Source organism: Monodelphis domestica, chromosome 4 (assembly GCF_027887165.1).
Source record: "Monodelphis domestica isolate mMonDom1 chromosome 4, mMonDom1.pri, whole genome shotgun sequence".
Classification (NCBI taxonomy): domain Eukaryota; kingdom Metazoa; phylum Chordata; class Mammalia; order Didelphimorphia; family Didelphidae; genus Monodelphis; species Monodelphis domestica.
In genome coordinates, this window is record NC_077230.1 from 150,604,102 (window position 1) to 150,623,519 (window position 19,418).

Below are 19,418 nucleotides of genomic sequence, written 5' to 3' on the forward strand. Positions count from 1 at the left end.
ACAGTTTGTTTGTACATAATTATTTTCATGTTGCCTCACTCATTAGACTGTGAGCTCCTTGAGAGCAAGGGCTGATTTTGAATTATATCTCTAGCATTTAGCACAGTGCTAGGTGATGAATTATTTCATTATTTATTTTTTGTTAGGTTCAAAAATATTTTTTTCGTAATTAATAAATGTTTATGGACTGGAAATGTTGATAGTTTAAAAAATCTAGAAGTCATACAGAAATGACTAGAGTTTCCATTTTCAGTATCAGACTTGAGCAATCCTATTACTTATGTCTTTTTACTTCCTTGATCAAGCATTCAGTATTGATAATACTTATTACCAAATTTCTAGGAATTCTGTTAGCATTATGCAATTCTTTTAAGACACTCCAGCTAAACTAAGTGCTAAATATTCTGTCATTAAGATAGCGCTCAAATTGGACTTCTATAACCCTAGCCTACAGTGGTCTCTCCCTCTTATTATTATTTTGTTAACCCTTACCTTCTGTCTTAAATGGGTTCCAAGGCAGAAGAAGAGTAAGCTCTAGGCAAATGGCATTAAGTGACTTGATCAGGGTCACACAACTAGGAAATATTTGAGGTCACATTTGAACCCCAAACCTCCTGTCTCCAGGCCTGGCTTCTCTATCCACTGAGCCACCCAACGGCTCCAATCTTTCCCTCTTATGAGCTGAATAATTATTTTCTGCATAGTTCCTTTGGTATGTAATAATTTGCTGCATTTTGACATGATCCCTCGCTTTGCTCCTGTGTACCTCTGAAACTTTGGAAGGGTCCTCACCCTCAGTCTCCATAGCCAACAATGAAGGGATAGTCCCCGCTGATCTTTAAGGCCCTTTCCAGGTCTGAATTTGACACATTCTTGGTTTTTGTTTTTATAAATTTGTATATTTTCGACAAAATGGATTTTTTTCTTGCATCCCAGCTAGAACATAATTGGGACTACCATGTCTTGATACACTTCTCTATTCTATCAGCATGGAATGAAATGCGTTGCACATGAGTACACATTTTGTCGGTTTTATCATATTTTATGTTTATGTTTAACTACTCTCCCCCCCTCCGTCCCCCCCCCCCCCCCGACTTTTTGAAGCCCTTAGAATAGCACCGGTGACATCTGAAGTTCCTCCACACTAAAGATTGTAGGATTTGGTGAAAGAACGATTAGTAGTTCCGGAATCCTCGGACCTAGGTAGCACTCCTGCCTTAGGCATTGTGCTAAGGAAAGCATATCAAGGGCAGGTCGCTCCCTTAGGACAGCTCTCTCCCTCTCTCTCATGATTAGTATTTTAGGCAAAAGGGGCCCAGGAAATTCGACTAGGGTAACCAAACTGGCTCCAGAAGCGGAGACTCCGCTGCAGTTCTGTTCCCCAGCGGTGTAGACCAGTCCTTCGGTATTTTCACACCTCCTGGGTATGTGGTGAGGAGGAATTAAGAGTGTGCTCTGGGCTGCTTGGAGATAAGCACTGTCTAAACACTGGGAATTATGATGATGACTGTTTTACTCTCTTATTTTGCCTAAGTACCCATGGGGCAGAGCTAGGGTGAGCATGCATTTTCCAGGCTTCCTCATTCGTTCAGTGGTATGCGAATAGGATGAGTTGAGGAGGTGGGGGACACATGTCATGGTACATAGCAACCCACGCACACCTGACAGCAGTCAGGTTAGTGGTGGGTCGCATGGTTTTCGCCAGTCCTCTCACCCCGGGAAGTCCCGGGGCCCGCGCACACTCCCGCGGGCCGGGGGCGCGCCGAAAAAGGAGTGGGTGGGGAGGGGAGCAGACTGGAGAGGAAGAAGGGAGGGAGGGAAAGAGCGAGGGAGGGAGGGGACGGCGAGGAAGGAGGGAGGGAGAGGACGAGGCGCGTCCCCGCGGCGGGGGCGCGCCCTCGCGCGGGCTGCCGGGATCGCTCGCCGCCGCTGTGGTAATGTCCGCCATGTTGGCCATGGCGCAGGGAGCGGATCGGGCGGGCGAGCGGCGGATCTAGTGTGTGGAAGCGGCCGCGGGCGGCGGTGGGTTGTTTTCGGGCGGGGTGGGCGCCCATGCTGTGGACGGGGGCAGTGAGGAGGAGGAGGAGGAGCGGGCCGGCCGTGCTGCACTGAGGAAGGAGGAGGAGGCGGCGGGAGCCCTCCCCCCCTCGCCCGCCCCGCCGCCGCCGCCGCCGCCGCCCGGGCTGTTCCTGTGAGGCGGGGAGACAATGAGTAAACTCTCCTTCCGAGCGCGGGCGCTGGACGCCGCCAAACCGCTGCCCATCTACCGCGGCAAGGACATGCCTGACCTCAACGACTGCGTCTCCATCAACAGGGCCGTGCCCCAGATGCCCACCGGGATGGAGAAGGAGGAGGAATCGGTAGGGACTCGAGTGTTTATTATCCCCCCCACCTTTCCCTCCTCCCTCCCCCCCTCCCCATTGTCAGTCGGGCATCGCCATTCACGGAGCGCTCTACGCACGCTGGAGGGCGCAGCCGCTGCTCCGCCGCATGGGACCATACGCCGGCGGAGTAGCGTAAACTCTCTCCGGCAGCGCAGAGCTCTCCGCGGCCGCCATGTTGTTGCGTCCCAGTGTTGTGATTAGCTCGCCGCGGCGCTTACGCTGCCGTATGGGGGCCTTGCCGTAAGCGGCGTCTAGGAATGGCGCAGGGGGATGCGCTGGCCGCTCTTGGCGTAGTGCCTCTTGCTCGTTTATACGCTGGGGGCCTTTGGGGCCAGAAAGGTTTGTTTTTCTTTTTTTTTTTGAAGGGGGGCTCATTTCTTTACCCCCCTTTTTGGTTATTGCTGCAGCGAGTTTCCTTTTCTGTTTTAAAATTACTTTCGGGAAGTAAAATGAACTCAAAACACCCATTTTATTCCTGCAAGATAGTCTTCCTTCTGCTCTTCTCCTCCCTTTTCTACCCCCCCCCCAAGCTTCCCATCCTCAGTGCAGCAGGAAAATGTATTCCGTAGTGCAGCATTGCAGGGGGTGGGGGGAAACGGGACGACGATGGCGACGACACGGGGATCACTACATTGCAGCCTGCGGTATTGCAGAAAACCGGTCAATATGCAAAGGCAGATCTACCCTTTTATAATGTTGCTTTCATGGTAGCTTAAGGGATACGCATTTTCAGTAGAATACACGCGTCCCGTTGTGGTACTTGTCAGGGAGGGTCCCTGCTCTTTTCATTTTGAGATTTGACATTTCGATGGTAGAAACCATTTTCTATGGAATACTAAGTTGTGGATTGTGACAGTGCCTTTTTGGGACTACATACTTTTATTGTTTATGGGGGCTTACTTTTTCACCCGGTTGAATTTTTCAGCTGTATTGATATTGGGTGTTTATGACCCCTCGAGTGGTATTACTTGCATGCGGAGTTCATAGTAACTGCACCCTCAAGAATTTCTTCAATGAACCTACTTCCCCGCCTCATTGTCAACCCCCGGTGTGTGTGGATTGGTTCTCCTGCCTCTGTGGCTGTCAAAAGAAGGCTTGCATCTCTGTGATTGGTTTCCTCCTTTGACTATTAATATTGCAGGAAACGCTTTTATGTCTTTGATTGGCTGCTCATGGTTCTGACCTCATTGTATTGCCCTGTTATTACTACTTTCCAGCTGTGATTTTAATCACATCTCCCTTTAGAATTTGAATTACTGACTTACACTTCAGTTGAAAACTTGGTGTCATTTTTACTTCTGAATTCCTTTGTGATCTTGGAAAATATATTCTCCAATTAAAAAAACAACAAGTAGTCAAATAGTTGCCTATGTGACTAGCATTTTAAAACAACAAAAGTTCTAGACCTGTTGAAGAATTCCTTTCGTTTTGTCAGAGATAGTCACTTGACCTGTGTATGGGAAATCTCTGGTGAGGAAACCCTTTTTATCAATTAAAGTTGACCTTTTTTTCTGCACTGTACAATCTTAGAGAGTTGCCTAGCACACTGAGAAGGTAAATGACATAGCCAGGATCACACAACCAAAATGTGTCAGACTCCAGGTCTTGCTGACTGAGGGTTCACTATCCACTATACCCAGCTACTTTATTATAGTTTATTAAACTTTTTTTTAAAAGAATTTTTATAACTAATCTTTGATCTTGGAAAACTAAATTTCTGTAGCTACCATAGACGCCTTTTTAAGCGTTTGAAAGACAAGTATGAAATGAATCTAATTTAAATAATTAGTGTAGCAAAAAGAGCTTTGATTTAAAATTCGAATTTAGGGTCTGAAGATGATATTGATTATATGTCTCTGATCCTGGACAAATTGCTTAACTTTTTCTAGGTTTCACTTTTCCTCATTAATAAAGTGAAGGATTTATATTAGATAACAGATTCAGCTTATTCATTCTGTCCTGACCATATCTTTTTGGATCCTGATTCTGTCATGTACAAATTATTTCACAATATTGCAGAGATCATTAGTTCAACCTGAAAAAAATTTTTTTTCTACAGCATCTGAGAAGTGGTCAGCCTTTGCAAGATCTGATGTTGGGGAATGTCAGCCCTTCTACTTTGAAATACCTCTCATTGTTAAGAAGTTTTTCATTAAATCAAACCAAAATGTGTCCCTTTACAACTTTTAGTTATTTTTTTTTCTTGGCTTTATCTTCTGGGGATAGAGGGTATGAACATACTCCTTGTCTTCATGATAGCCTTACATTTGGAGCCATCTATCCTATAGCCTCTAAGTATTCTCTTCTCCAGAGGAACTATCCTAGTTCCAGATTTTTATGTGGTGCAGTGTTGTGAACCCTTCCTATCTTTGTTGTCCTCCTCTGGATAACTCATAGGGTAATTAACAGCCTTCCTAAAATGCTGTATCAGCACCTATTAGCCTATTCTCTCCCTCTTTTATTTTCCCTCCTCTCTTTCCTTCTCCCCTCTCCTTTACTTTCTCTCTTTCTTCCTCTCACTGGATTCCAGGAAACTTCCTCTGCCAATCCAGATTGTCACTTTCTTTGATCATGTACTCTTAGATAATTGCCTTGAGGATTCAGAGGTTAAGGGGCCTGAGCAGGGTTATAGCCTCTATTTGTAATTTATGTAATACCTGTCTTAATGAAGCCTACAAGCACAACATTTTTTGGATACCATGTCTAAAAAATCACTTTCAGCTCTAAAAGTCTTCAACTCAATATTTTGGTTAAATATTTTTGGTATTAATGATGCATCAGAGCTTTCTTGCTTATTAACTTCCTTAAATGTGATACCTCCAAATTGAGAGCAGGGAACTCCTGGATGAAAAAGCACCCTCTACTAATGTAGATGGACACTTTTTCTGTAACTTATAGTTTTACTTACTTAGAACACTTAAAGATGAGTTAAGTGACTCTCCCAAGGTCACAAAGCTAGTTTATGTCAGAGATGGAACTTAATTCAGGTCTTCTTGACTCCAAGACCATCCCTCAATCCACTAGTCAGTAGCCATTAAGAATCTTTTATATACCAGTCACTCTGCTTAGTGCTAGAGATACAAAGAGAGGCAAGAGACAATGTTTGTTCTCAGGGAGTTTACAATCTTATGGAAAAGACAATATACGAAAAAGCCATGTACAAAGTAAGCTAGATGTAGGATAAATTGAAGATAGTTAACAGAGATAAGGCACTAAAATTAAGGTGATTCAGCAAAGATTTCTTGTAGAAAGTAGAATTTTAGCTGGGAGGGAGCAAGGGGGAAAATCCAAAGGCAGAGATGAGGAGAGAGAACATTCAGGATATTGGAGATAGCCACTGAATGGATGTGTCTTATTGGAGGAATAGCAAGGAGGCCAGTGTCACCGGGTCGCAGAATACATAGCGGGTCATAAGATGTAAGAAGACAGGAATAGTGACGGTGGTGTTAGGGGATGGCTTATGAAGGGTTTTGAATGCCAAACCAAGGATTTCACAGTGGAGTGGAGGTTGGACTGAAGTGGGGAAAAGACTTGACAGTGAGACAACATCAGGCTTTTGCAGTAGTCTGAGTGTGAGGTAATGAGGACTTATTACCAGGGTGGTGGTGGTGGCAGCAGAGGAGAGAAGACATATGGGAGAGACGTTTATATATATATAATATACATATAATACAGAGACACATACATATCATATCATCCTCATATCATATCATATATCATATATCATAATATAATTTCTTATAAAGGTAAACTCAGTGGGTTTTGACAACAGATTATTACATAAGGGGTAGGAGGGAGAAAAAGTGAAGAGTCAGGATGATACCCAGGTCTTGAGCTTGGATGACTGGTAGGATGTTGATATCCTCAACATTAATAGGGGAGTTAGGAAGAAGGGAAGGCTTGGTGAGAATGGAAATATAAAAAATTCAGTTTTGGAAATGTTGAGTTTACAATGACAATGAGACATCCAATTCAGAATGTCCAGTAAGCAATTGGAGATGCCAAGCATGGAGTTCATATCAGAGGGTTTAGTGCTGGATGAGTAGATTTGAGAATCATCAGTATAGTGTGGTGGTATTTAGATCCATGGGAGTTGAAGAGATCATCAAGAAATCATAGAGAAAAAGACAAGAAGAAGGCTCAGGATAGAGCTCTGGGGGACATCTACCTTTAATGTCATCTGGGCATTAAATGGAGAGAGATACAACAAAGGAAACTGAGTGTTTAGGTAGGAGAAAAATCAGGAGTGGTGTCCAGGGAGCCTAGAAAGAAGTAGAGTATCATAAAGAAGGTGATCAGCAGTGTCAAAGAATGCAGAGAGGTAAAGAAAGATGAGGATTGAGAAAAGGCCATTGGATTTAGCATTTAAGAGATCAATTGATAATTTTGGATAGAGCAGTTGTGATTGAATGATGAGTTTGGAAGTCAGATAAAAAGAGTTAAGAGATTGAGAGGAAAAGAATTGGAGCCTCCTGTTTTAAATGATTTTTTCAAGAAGTGTAGCCATAAAAGGGAAGAGATATGAAATAGATGGTGGCTAGTAGGGATGGATAGATTGTTAGTTTTTTTTTTTGTATGTTGTGTTTTTTAAGAATGGAAGAATATGGACATGTTTGTAGAGGGGGAAAGCAGCCAGTGATAGAAATGGAAAATTTGTAAGAGAATAGGGATGATAGAGGGAGCAGTCTTCTGGAGAATGGATGAGATGTATTGGGGATTTTTCTTTTTAGTTATTAAATTCATACATAAATATTGATTCATATTTTCAAGGAATTGTGTACCTCCTAACGACAGTATTGGAACATTTTTTTTAGTAGAGCAGAAGTTGTGAAGCTGTTGTGTTAATTGTCAAACAACTGGTTTGTGGTTGTCATTGACATATTGGCTGTGGCCATATGTGCTGCTACTTTCTCCTGTGTCCCAGAAAATCTGACCTTTGGCTGCTCAGAAGTTTGCATGAATCAAGATGTGAAGTTATTGGTAAATTCCATACTCAGTGTTCCAGAAGAGCATACCAGCTTGGTCCTTTAAAGAATTCTGTTTCTTAAAAAAGGAACAATTTAAATTCTGTTTCCAGAGTATGCCAGCCATAGGATTTTAGAACTGGCAGAAACCTAAGAATGCATCTTTTTTCACTCACCTCATTTTGCATATTAGCAAACTGATGTCTGATAAATTGAGTGACTTATCCAAGGTCACCTGACTAGCACACAAATGAGCTGAGCCTACATCTCTTTGAGTTCTTTCTAGTTTGGTATTCTTTTATCCCCCAGGTTGTTGTCAGGGTAGCATGAGATTGTTTATGTCAAAATATTTTATATAGTGCTGGATATGCTTATTAGTATTAGATTTGATGCTTTTTTGCTTTACATATGTGGAATCTATAGCAGAACAACATACCAATTTATTTCTTTTAGAATTACTAATGTGTATATGAAGAAAACATACAGGAAGACTAATTAGAAATTTTAATCCTTGTTTACTTTTATTTTAGCAAGGGGAATTTTATTTAAAAATTTTTTTAAACTTCTATCTTCTCTCCTAGAGTGGTTTCCAAGTATCCTTTCTAACGCAGAAGAGCAGTAACAGCTAGGCAATTAGGGTTAAGTGACTTGCCCAGGGTCACATAGCTAGGACATGTCTGAGGACAGATTTGAACCCAGGTTGACTTTTATCCAGGCCTGGTTCTCTATCCACTGAGCCACTTAGCTGCCCCTTATTTATGATGCTTGCTTTTATAACTGTCATTATTGTTTTACTGTCTGAGTAAATGATGTAAATTTTGCATGTGTTAGAATTACACATTTGTTGCATTGAAGCTAGCCTTTAAAACTTTTAAGGGATACATGTTCTCATCCATGTGCATGCTTTTTCCTCATTAGTTTATATTCAACTCAACCATGCCTTCTGATCTTGCATCGTTCTTATCTATGTCCTTTATGGTTCTTCCACAGAAGGTAACACTGTGGATGTCTTTTAAAATTTTGTAGACAATATTCATATATCTTGTCCGCATTTTTTACCACATGGTCAATTGTTTTTTGCTTTCTGCACATAGGTGCAGTATATGCTTAGTTTCATAATTGTCTAATGGACAAGAAGTAAATAGGTGTGTATATCCAGTTTCATAAATGTATTTGATGAATAAGGACTAAATCACATTTTTCTTGCACAGTAAAGTTTATTTTATGTGAAATTGCAGAGGAATATAGATTCTACATGGTCGTTCTAGATATTTTGATAAAAATAAAAAAATTTTTCATTTATACAAATTTCAGTAGGTCATTTTAAACAAGACATTTGATTTATCTGCCCAAATATAGGGTTTAGCATGGAAATTCTGAATCTCCTGAATCTTTTAATTTTTTATTTCAGTCTCAAAAAGTTCAACCTTATTAGCCTAGAGAATTTTCTACCACTTTACTCCATGTTCTCTTTTCACATTGCTGTACAATAATAACTGATATTCATAATAATGATCCTTGGGCACTGCAAGGTTCCCAAATTCCTTTTTTGAATTAGGCAGATTTTAAATTGTTTTCCACAGTTTTATCCTTAAGTATATAATTGCATTTTAATTCTTAAAAAAATAAGTCTTTGTATGCCAACTTTACATTAATCTCATTATTCAGTTACCTTGAAATGATGCTGAATGTGTGACATTTTGTTGTTCGGTGCTATTTTCTTAGCAACACAACACCAGCAGTGAGAAGTAATTGATCCTTATTTGTCTAGTTTCTCCCTAGTACTGGTAACATTGTGGTTATATGAGTAATTGTTAGCTAGTATGTCTCAAAGTGCATATTGAAGTACACAGGAAGTATGTGGAAAGCATTCTGTTTTACTTTTTTTTTTAACTTTTCAAAATACCTTTTACATTAATTGTTTCTGGAACACAAAACAATCCTGCTGTTAAAGGCTGAGGCAGGTAAGAGTCATTCCCATTTTAAAGAAAAGGAAATAGTACATTGAAGTGAAGTATACTTCATATTAATATATTAAAGTTTATTATACAGTATATAACAATAATTCTCTATAATAATACATGTTTATAATAATATAACTAGGAAGTGCAAACTTTCAAAGTAGAAACCAGGTCTCCTGATTCCTAGTCTTATTTTTCCAGTTCAACATCTTATGTAAAGACAATTCCATGAGGTTCATGATTTTTTCCAGGAAGAGAGAGCTACAGATAAAGTGATCAAATACAATAAATAGGAAGGTTCTATTAAATTTGATGCCTGGAGGATATTATTTTAATACTATGTTTACTCCAGTGTCTGCAGCTCCCTCAGTGCCATCTTCATCAATGCTGAATACAGCCTTATGAAGAATTTCAGATAGTTTAACTGAGGCTTGTTTAGTGATGCCTCAGAGATTTGACTTTGGTGACTATGTCCATCATTCCCATTTCCCTTTGGATATTACAGGTTTCAGACATAAAGAACTTTGTAATTTTTCATGTATCTGTCCTAGAGGAGCTGTGACCACCCATTTAGCAATTCTTGGTTGAGGGTAGCTAGCCTCCATCTGGTTCATCTTCCCCTCATCTGGCAAAGTGAATATTGGTTCAGCATTGTGCAGAACAGCACCTTGTCAAACAAGTGCTTATTGGACTTTGATTGGAAAATCACCAACAAACCATGCTTATAATTCTTACATAAAATTTTTGCACTTTGGTGATATTAGGGTTGAGATGTTGAAACTGTTCAGGGAATTTGAAGTTCAGTATGCTTAGCAATATTAATAAAAACAAGACCAAAGTGCTTTCTTTTGAGTTTCTTCTGTAAGAGCTGAGCTCTGTTTGCTGCTTAATGAGCAAAAGGAAGATAGAACCCAGATTAGGGATCTTTTTTAAACCCTTACCTTCTGTCTTAGAATCAATACTATGTATTGGTTTTAAGGCAGAAGAACCATAATGGCTTGGCAATGGGGGTTAAGTGACTTGTCCAGGGTCACACAGCTAGGAAGTGTCTAAAGTCAATTTTGAACCTAGGACCTCCTGTCTCTAGGCCTGGCTCTTAATCCACTGAGCCACCTAGCTGCCTTCTTTTGTCCCCCCCTCAACCCCCCCTTAAGTTTTGATATTGTTCTTTAGAGTTCATTTCTGATTACTGGTTTTAATATAATTAATTTAATGACATATTTCAAGTAACCAGCTGCTATCCTATCTTTCCTGATGGGTTTAAGTAGCATCTGTAAATGACAGTTAATCCCCTAAAAGCCTTGTATATTTCCAGGTACTAGTGGTATAGTTTTCTTTTTTTAGGCTTTCTTTATGTACCATAGTGTAATGGGGAAATTTAAGGCTTCTGGGAGAAGGTTATAATATAGTAATGGTTACAAATGTGGCTACAAGATTTATATAATATTTAACAATGGCCGCCAAGGAATTTACTTATGAAATTCCTAAAATGAAACACTCAAGTCAGAATGAGGTTTATGAAGGTTTAATCACACTGGGAGTAGGGAAAAGGTTAGGGAGAGAAGGAGAGAAGAGAAAAGGGAAAGAGGCTACTCAACCTCTGACCAAGGCAGGGGGAGTTTTAGGCCCAAAGGCCCAGGTGGAAAGAATCAGTCCTTAACTCACGTGACCGATCTGAAGGAAAGCTGTCTGCGGGCGTCCTCCCTCTCCAAGCTCCTAACACCAACCCCCCTCTAGCTCTCCCCACAGGAAGTTCCGCGAATCTCAGAGGCTGTTCCCTACCTCACTTCCTGTGTCTCACAAATCCAATGGTTGGCTCTAGCTTGGCTTAGGACAGCCCAGGTGGGCAGTTAGTTATTTCTGATTTGTCACTGACTAGCGCATGCCCGTGTAGTGTGGGTGTGCACAATTTTTGGGTGCTAGACCAAAATGGAGACTTTTAAAATTCACAATAGTTATATCCCAGAGTTAAGAACATTGCTGTAAGAGAAATTTTAGAGAAATTTCATTCTCATACTACATCAAGCTATATAACTCTTTAGAGGGTAGATAGGAAAAATTGTGTCCAAACTTTGAGATTTGAAGGTTTTGACTAGAACATATCAGACTCATTGGGCAAAAGAGATCGACTTGATTCTGATTATTTCTTGTATTAATCTTAAGTGTACTTTAAGAATTTCTTATAAGAAAATCTTTCAGAAAGTAAGAATTTTGTTTTGACTGTTGAGTCAAAACAGAAACTTAATATTATATTGCATTTTAAAAAAGTTAAACTTAGATTAACTTAAAAACAATAAATTGTTGTTTGTTTGTTTCAGTCCTTTGCGACTCTTTGTGACCCCATTTGGGATTTTCTTGGCAAAGATAGTGGAGTAGTTTGCTATTTCCTTCTCCAGCTCATTTTATAGATGAAGAAACTGAGGCAAGTATGATTAAGTGATTTATTAAAGATTGCACAGCTAATAAGTATCTGAAGCACTCAGGTCTTCCTGATTCCACACTCTATCCACTTAGAATAATACTCCTGTTTTCATTTACTTAGAGAGACCGTACCTTTATGGGACATTAGTAGAATAATTCCAAAACATGTTCCCTGTTACTTAATGTTATGTGGGAGATATTTTTAGAATTATAGATCTCACAGCATGAATTTATACACTCATCTTTTTAAATACATTTAAGTTCATACTTGAGTATATTTTTAATATTTTATCTTTATTGTAGCATTTAATATAGATAGCTTCACACAATAGATATATTACTGAAAAAGTTATTTATTAATTGGTTATTTAAGAACTGATTCATGTTTTAAATTAATTTGAATACATCAAACATAATTCATTCATCACTTTATTCAGAATTGTTTGTATTAGCCTTTATATGGGATATCAAAAAATATAAACTGTGGCTTTTGGTGTTTTCTGTTCATAGGGAGCATATAGTCTATTTGAAATGGGTCAAAATACCAATTAGTTGTATACAAGAAGGAGACAAGAATGGTTTAAGAGACTTGGTTTTCTTGTTATTGGATGAATGATGGGTGAAAGAACTATGGCCTTGGATCCTTGGGGATTGGGTTTGGGGGGTGGGAAGGGAGATGTATAATAGCTGTCTTCAAGTATATATTTGAAAGGCTGTCATGCAGAATAAAGATTTTAACTTTTTTTCTCCAGAGGGCAAAACTAGAAGATATGAGGGGTACTTTCAGAGTCGTAAATTTAGGCTCGATGTCCTGAAAGCCTTCCTAAAAATTTAGAGGAGATCAAAAGTGGAATACACAGTTCTTGGAGGTCTTCAAACATAGGCTGAACTGATGACTTGTCAGGTATTATATGGAAATTATTTCTGGGAATAGGTTGGAACATCTTCTTGTGGAGATCTCTTCTAAGCCTAACATTCTGTGGGTAATATAAATAAATACTGAAGTAGTTCCAAGGAAATTTATTTATTTTTATTTTTTTTAAAATATTATTTTATTTGGTCATTTTCATACATTATTCATTGGAAACATCATTTTCTTTTCCTCCTCCACCCCCCACCACAGCCACCCCCCCCCCCCCCCCCCAGCCGACTCGCGATTCCTCTGGGTATCACATGTGTCCTTGCTCTGAACTCATTTCCTTGTTGGTATTTGCATTAGGATGCTCATTTAGCATCTCTCCTTGATCATGTCCCCTCAACCTCTGTAGTCAAGCAGTTGCTTTTCCTTGGTGTTTTTACTCCCTCAGTTTGTCCTCTGCTTGAGGATAGTTTTTTTTTCTCGTAGATCCCTGCAGATTTTTCAGGGACATTGTAAAGCCATTACGTTCTCTTGTACCACAGTGTGTCAGTCTCTGTGTACAATGTTCTCCTGGTTCTGCTCATCTCACTCAGCATCACTTCCTGGAGGTTGTTCCAGTCTCCATGGAATTCCTCTACTTTATTATTCCTTTGAGCACAATAGTATTCCATCACCACCTGATAACACAATTTGTTCAGCCATTCCCAAATTGAAGGGCAGCCAATTTTTCCAATTTTTTGCCACCACAAAGAGCGCAGCTATGAATATTCTTGTACAAGTCTTTTTCCTTATTAGCTCTTTGGAGTACAAACCCAGCAGTGCTATGGCTGGATCAAAGGGCAGACAGTCTTTTATCGCCCTTTGGGCATAGTTCCAAATTGCCCTCCAGAATGGTTGGATCAATTCACAATTCCACCAGCAATGCATTAATGTCCCTACTTTGCCACATCCCCTCCAGCATTCATTACTTTCCTTTGCTGTCATGTTGACCAATCTGCTAGGTGTGAGGTGATACCTCAGAGTTGTTTTGTTTTGATTTGCATCTCTCTGATTATAAGAGATTTAGAGCACTTTTTCATGTGTTTATTAATAGTTTTGATTTCTTTAACTGAAAATTGCCTATTCATGTCCCTTGCCCATTTTTCAGTTGGAGAATGGCTTGATTTTTTTTGTACAACTGGTTTAGCTCTTTATAGATTTGAGTAATTGGACCTTTGTCAGAGGTTTTTGTTATGAAGATTGTTTCCCAATTTGTTGCTTTCCGTCTAATTTTAGTTATATTGGTTTTGTTTGTACAAAAACTTTTTAATTTGATGTAGTCAAAATTATTTATTTTGCATTTTGTGACTCTTAAGTCTTGCTTGGTTTTAAAATCTTTACCCTCCCAAAGGTCTGACTACATATGTATACTATTGTGTGTTCACCTAATTTACTTATAGTTTCCTTCTTTATTTTCAAGTCATTCACCCATTCTGAGTTTATCTTGGTGTAGGGTGTGAGGTGTTGATCCAAACCTAATCTCTTCCACACTGTCTTCCAATTTTCCCAGCAGTTTTTATCAAATACTGGATTTTTGTTCCAAAAGCCGGGGTCTTTGGGTTTGTCATAGACTGTCTTGCTGAGGTCATTTACCCCAAGTCTATTCCACTGATCCTCCTTTCTGTCTCTTAGCCAGTACCAAATTGTTTTGATGACCCCTGCTTTGTAATATAGTTTGAGATCTGGGACTGCAAGGCCACCTTCCTTTGTATTTTTTTTCCATTATTTCCCTGGATATCCATGATCCTTTATTCTTCTAAATGAACTTTGTTATGGTTTTCTCTAATTCAGTAAAATAGTTTTTTGGTAGTTCAATGGGTATGGCAATAAATACATAGATAAGTTTGGGTAGGATGGTCATTTTTATTATGTTAGCTCGTCCCACCCATGAGCAATCAATGTTTTTCCAATTGTTTAGATCTAGTTTTAATTGTGTGGAGAGTGTTTTGTAGTTGTGTTCATATAGTTCCTGTGTTTGTCTTGGCAGATAGATTCCTAAGTATTTTATATTGTCTCGGGTGACTTTAAATGGAATTTCTCTTTCTAATTCTTGCTGCTAAACTGGGTTGGAGATATATAGAAATGCTGATGACTTATGTGGGTTTATTTTGTATCCTGCAACTTTGCTAAAGTTGTTGATTATTTTGATTAGATTTTTGGTTGATTCCCTAGGATTTGTTAAGTAAATCATCATATCATCGGCAAAGAGTGACAGCTTTGTCTCATTGCCAATTTTAATACCTTCAATTTCTTTTTCTTCTCTAATTGCTACTGCTAGTGTTTCTAGTACAATATTAAATAATAAAGGTGATAATGGGCATCCTTGTTTGACTCCTGATCTTATTGGGAAGGCTTTGAGTTTTTCCCCATTGTAGACGATGTTTGCTGATGGTTTTAGGTATATACTGTTTATTATTTTTAGGAAAGGCCCTTCTATTCCTAAACTTTCTAGTGTTTTCAATAGGAATGGGTGTTGTATTTTGTCAAAGGCTTTTTCTGCATCTATTGAGATAATCATGTGATTTTTTGTCAGTTTGCTTGTTTATATGGTCAATTATGTGGATGGTTTTCCTAATATTGAACTGTCCTTGCATTCCTGGTATGAATCCTACCTGATCATAGTGGATAACCCTTGTGATGACTTGCTTTTTGCTAGTATCTTTTTTGCTAGAGTCTTTTTGCTAGTATCCTATTTAAGATTTTTGCATCTATATTCATTAGGGAGATTGGCCTATAGTTTTCTTTCTCTGTTTTTAACCTGCCTGGCTTTAGGATCAGTACCATGTTTGTGTCATAAAAAGAATTTGGTAGAACCCCTTCTTGGCTTATTCTGTCAAATAGTTTGTATAGTATTGGGGTTTGCTGTTCTTTGAATGTTTGATAGAATTCATTTGTGAATCCATCTGGACCTGGGGATTTTTTCTTAGGGAGTTCTTTGATGGCTTGTTCAATTTCTTTTTCTGATATGGGGTTGTTTAGGTAATTTATTTCTTCTTCTTTTAGTCTAGGCAATTTATATTTTTGCAAGTATTCATCCATATCACTTAGATTGCCATATTTTTTGCCATACAATTGGTCATAGTAGTTTTTAATGATTGCCTTGATTTCCTCTTCATTAGAGGTGAGGTGTCCCTTTTCATCTTGGATACTGTCAATTTGGTTTTTTTCTTTCCTTCTTTTAATTAGACTGACTAGTACTTCGTCATTTTTATTTGTTTTTTCAAAGTATCAGCTTCTAGTCTTATTTATTAAATCAATAGTTCTTTGACTTTCAATTTTATTAATTTCTCCTTTGAATTTTAGGATTTCTAATTTAGTCTTCATCTGAGGATTTTTAATTTGTTCACTTTCTAGTTTTTTAATTTGCATGCCCAATTCATTGACCTCTTGTCCTTCTTAATTTGTTTATATATGGACTCAAGGATAAAAATTTCCCCCTGAGTACTGCTTTGGCTGCATCCCATAGGTTTTGAAAGGATGTCTCACCATTGTCATTTTCTTCAATGAAGTTATTGTTTCTACGATTTGTTCTTTAACTAGCTGGTTTTGGAGAATCATATTGTTTAATTTCCATTTAATTTTTTATTTATCTCTCCATGTACCCTTACTAATTACTATTTTTATTGCATTGTGGTCTGAGAAGGTTGCATTTATTATTTCTGCCCTTTTGTACTTGTTTGCAATGATTTTGTGCCCTAATATATGGTCAATTTTTGTGAATGTACCATGTGCAGCTGAAAAGAAGGTGCATTCCTTTTTGTCCCTATTTATTTTTCTCCATATGTCTACTAACTCTATTTTTCTAAGATTTCATTTGCTTCTCTCACCTCTTTCTTATTTATTTTTTTATTTGATTTATGTAGTTCAGATAGGGGAAGGTTCAGCTCTCCCACTAGTATAGTTTTTCTATCTATTTCATCCTTGAGCTCCTCTAGTTTCTCCTTTAAAAATTTGGATGCTCTGCCATTTGGTGCATACATATTGAGTACAGATATTTCTTCGTTGTCTATACTGCCTTTTATCAAGATGTAATTACCTTCCCTATCTCTTTTAACTAGATTTATTTTTACTTTGGCTTTGTCGGATATCATGATTGCTACTCCTGCCTTCTTATTATCATTTGATGCCCAATAGATTTGGCTCCATCCTCTTGCTTTCACCCTATGCATATCTACCTTCCTCATGTGTGTTTCTTGCAGACAGCATATGGTAGGGTTTTGGATTCTAATCCACTCTGCTATTCGCTTGCGTTTTATGGGTGAGTTCATTCCATTCACATTCAGAGTTATGATTACTAGCTGTGTATTTCCCAGCATTTTGATTTCTACTCCTTGTCCTGCCTTTTCTTCTTTCACTATTTCCTTCTACACCAATGTTTGTTTATAGTCAGTCCCCCTAGTCTCCCCGCCTTATTTTACTTCCCTTTCTACCCCCTCCCTTCTTATTCCCTCCCTTATTTTCCCCTGTAGTCTTTTTAAAATCCCCCCTCACCCTCTCCCTCCCCTGTACTGCTTCCCTCCCCACCAGTCCATTTTTTACCCTTCTACTCCCCTATAGGGTGTAAATCTATTCTCTTCCCCAATGGATTGGATTGTTCTTCCCTCTTTGGGTCAGTTTCAAAGTACTTAAGAGTTGAGTATTTCCTATCTCCAACCTCTTTACCCTTCCAGTGTATCGATTTTCTCCCCCCTCCCGTCATAAGCTTCTTTGTGACATATAAATTTACCACCATTTGTTTCTTTTCCGATTTCTTTTAGTCATAACCTCTTTTTTTTTAGCTCTAGTCGTGTATATATATACACATACACATGTATATGTATTTATGCATGCATATATCTATATACCTATTTATGTCTTGTCCTTTCATCCTATACAGTTTGTCACTGTTCCCTCTAAGTGTAATTCTTCTAGCTGCCCAGGTGATAGCAACAGTTTTTAAGAGTTACCAATGACCTTTTTTCTTATAGGGATACATATCATTTTAACTTATTGAGTCTCTTAAAAAATTTTTGTTGTTGTTTTGTTTGTTTTTTTTCCCCTCTTTTTAAATTACCTTTTGATGATTCTCTTGAGTTCTGTGGTTGGATATCAAATTTTCTGTTCAGGTCTGGTCTTTTATTTATGAATGCTTGGAATTCTTCCGTTGTGTTGAATAACCATACTTTCCCCTGTAAAAATATAGTCAGTTTTGATGGGTATTTTATTCTTGGTTGTAGACCTAGTTCCCTTGCTTTCTGGAATATCGTATTCCATGCCTTTCGGTCCTTCAGTGTGGATGCAGCCAGATCCTGTGTTAACCTCACTGTGTTTCCATGGTATCTGAATGGCTTCTTCTTGGCAGCTTGTAGTATCTTTTCTTTCATCTGATTGTTTTTTAATTTGGCTATAACATTTCTTGGTGTTGTCAGTTGGGGATTAAATACAGGGGGTGATCTGTGGATTCTTTCAATCTCCACTTTCCCCTCTTGTTCTAGGATCTCGGGACAGTTTTCCTGGATAATTTCCTCTAGTATTATGTCCAGGCTTTTTCTTTTGTTGTGGTCTTCTGGTAGTCCAATTATTCTTAAATTATCTCTTCTTGAACAATTTTCTAAATCGTCTGTTTTGTGAATGAGATGCTTCACATTTTCCTCATTTTTTTCATTCTTTTTGTTTTGTTTTATAGTGTCCTGCTGCCTTGTGAGGTCACTTAATTCCAGTTGTTGTATTCTGGTTCCTAAAGATTGGATTTCATCTCTTGCTTTTTGGTCATCCTTTTCCCTCTGGTCTGATTTTCTTTGAAGATAGTCTTTCATATCCTTTGCCTCATCTTTCATCTCCTTTGCCTCATTTTCCAGCTGGTTGATTTTGGCTTTCAAGACACTATTTTCTTGTTTTAGTTCAAGTGCCTCTGTTTCCAGATGACTTATCTTAATTTTTAAGTTCTTTTCCCAATTATCTTCAGCCTCTCTTAGTTGAGTTTTGAGTTCTTCCACAGCCTGTATCCAATTCGCTGGGATTTCTGGTTTATTGTTTGCTGATCTCTCCCCCTCTGTTCCATTTGCTGAGTAGAAGCTGTCTATTGTAGTTCCTTTCTTCTTTTTCTGTTTGCTCAAATTCACCCCTTCTTTAATCCCCGTATTTGTGCTCTTGTTACTCTCATTTTTTGTTTTTTGGGGGCTTCTAAATGTCTCCCCTCTTGGAGCTTTAACAGAAGATCTCTTGGTGTAGTCTCTGGGGGAGGGTTGTTGGGGGTTTGAGCTTCCTTGTCCTCTGGAGGCTTTTGATTGGCTTAAAGTCCAGCAGTCAATGAGGATGGGTGGGGAGCCTGGACTTCCCTGAGTTCTGGAGACTTTTGATGCGATTAAGTTCAGCTTGGTTGGGCTGGGTTTGCTCTGTGTTCTAAACTTCCTGGACAGCTGGACAAATATGGAGGATCTGCAAAGCTCTGGCCAGGCTGCCAGGTCTATGCTCCTTATTGGCCACCATCTTGACTCTGCCTCTAGGTTTCTGTTCTTTCAGAAGACCCTGCTCTCTAAGGGGGAGGGGTAGTGGCTTCCCTGGGCTCTGAGGGCTCCTGATGAGATTAAGTTCAGCTGGTTTGGGCCGAATGAGCCCTGAAGCAAAAAAAAAAAAAACTCCTCTACAGTCTGTGTTGAATGCCCAGAGATTGGCCCAGATTGCTTTCAAGGTAAGCCCTTCAGAGCAACCCCTTTGCAGGCCCTGAGGTTTCTGTCCTTTCAGAAGCTCTGAGGGCTCCTGATGGGATTGGGTTCAGGTGGTGCCCTGAAGCTGGAACCTCCCTTGAGAC

At 39.0% G+C, this 19,418-nt stretch overlaps 1 protein-coding gene across 4 annotated transcripts in view; it reads left to right on the forward strand.

Annotated features, from left to right (window-relative positions):
• Positions 1-1,909: 1,909 nt before the first annotated feature.
• EPC2 (enhancer of polycomb homolog 2) overlaps positions 1,910-19,418 on the forward strand; it is a 192,453-nt gene continuing 174,944 nt past the window's right edge. For 2 of the 4 annotated variants that reach the window (XM_001364961.5, XM_007494139.3), the window contains exon 1: positions 1,910-2,360. In XM_001364961.5, the coding sequence (XP_001364998.1) occupies positions 2,208-2,360 (153 nt within the window). In that variant the 5' untranslated portion in view covers positions 1,910-2,207. The remainder of the gene's footprint in view (positions 2,361-19,418) is intronic. The other 2 variants (XM_056793822.1, XM_056793823.1) reach the window with 1 other exon arrangement.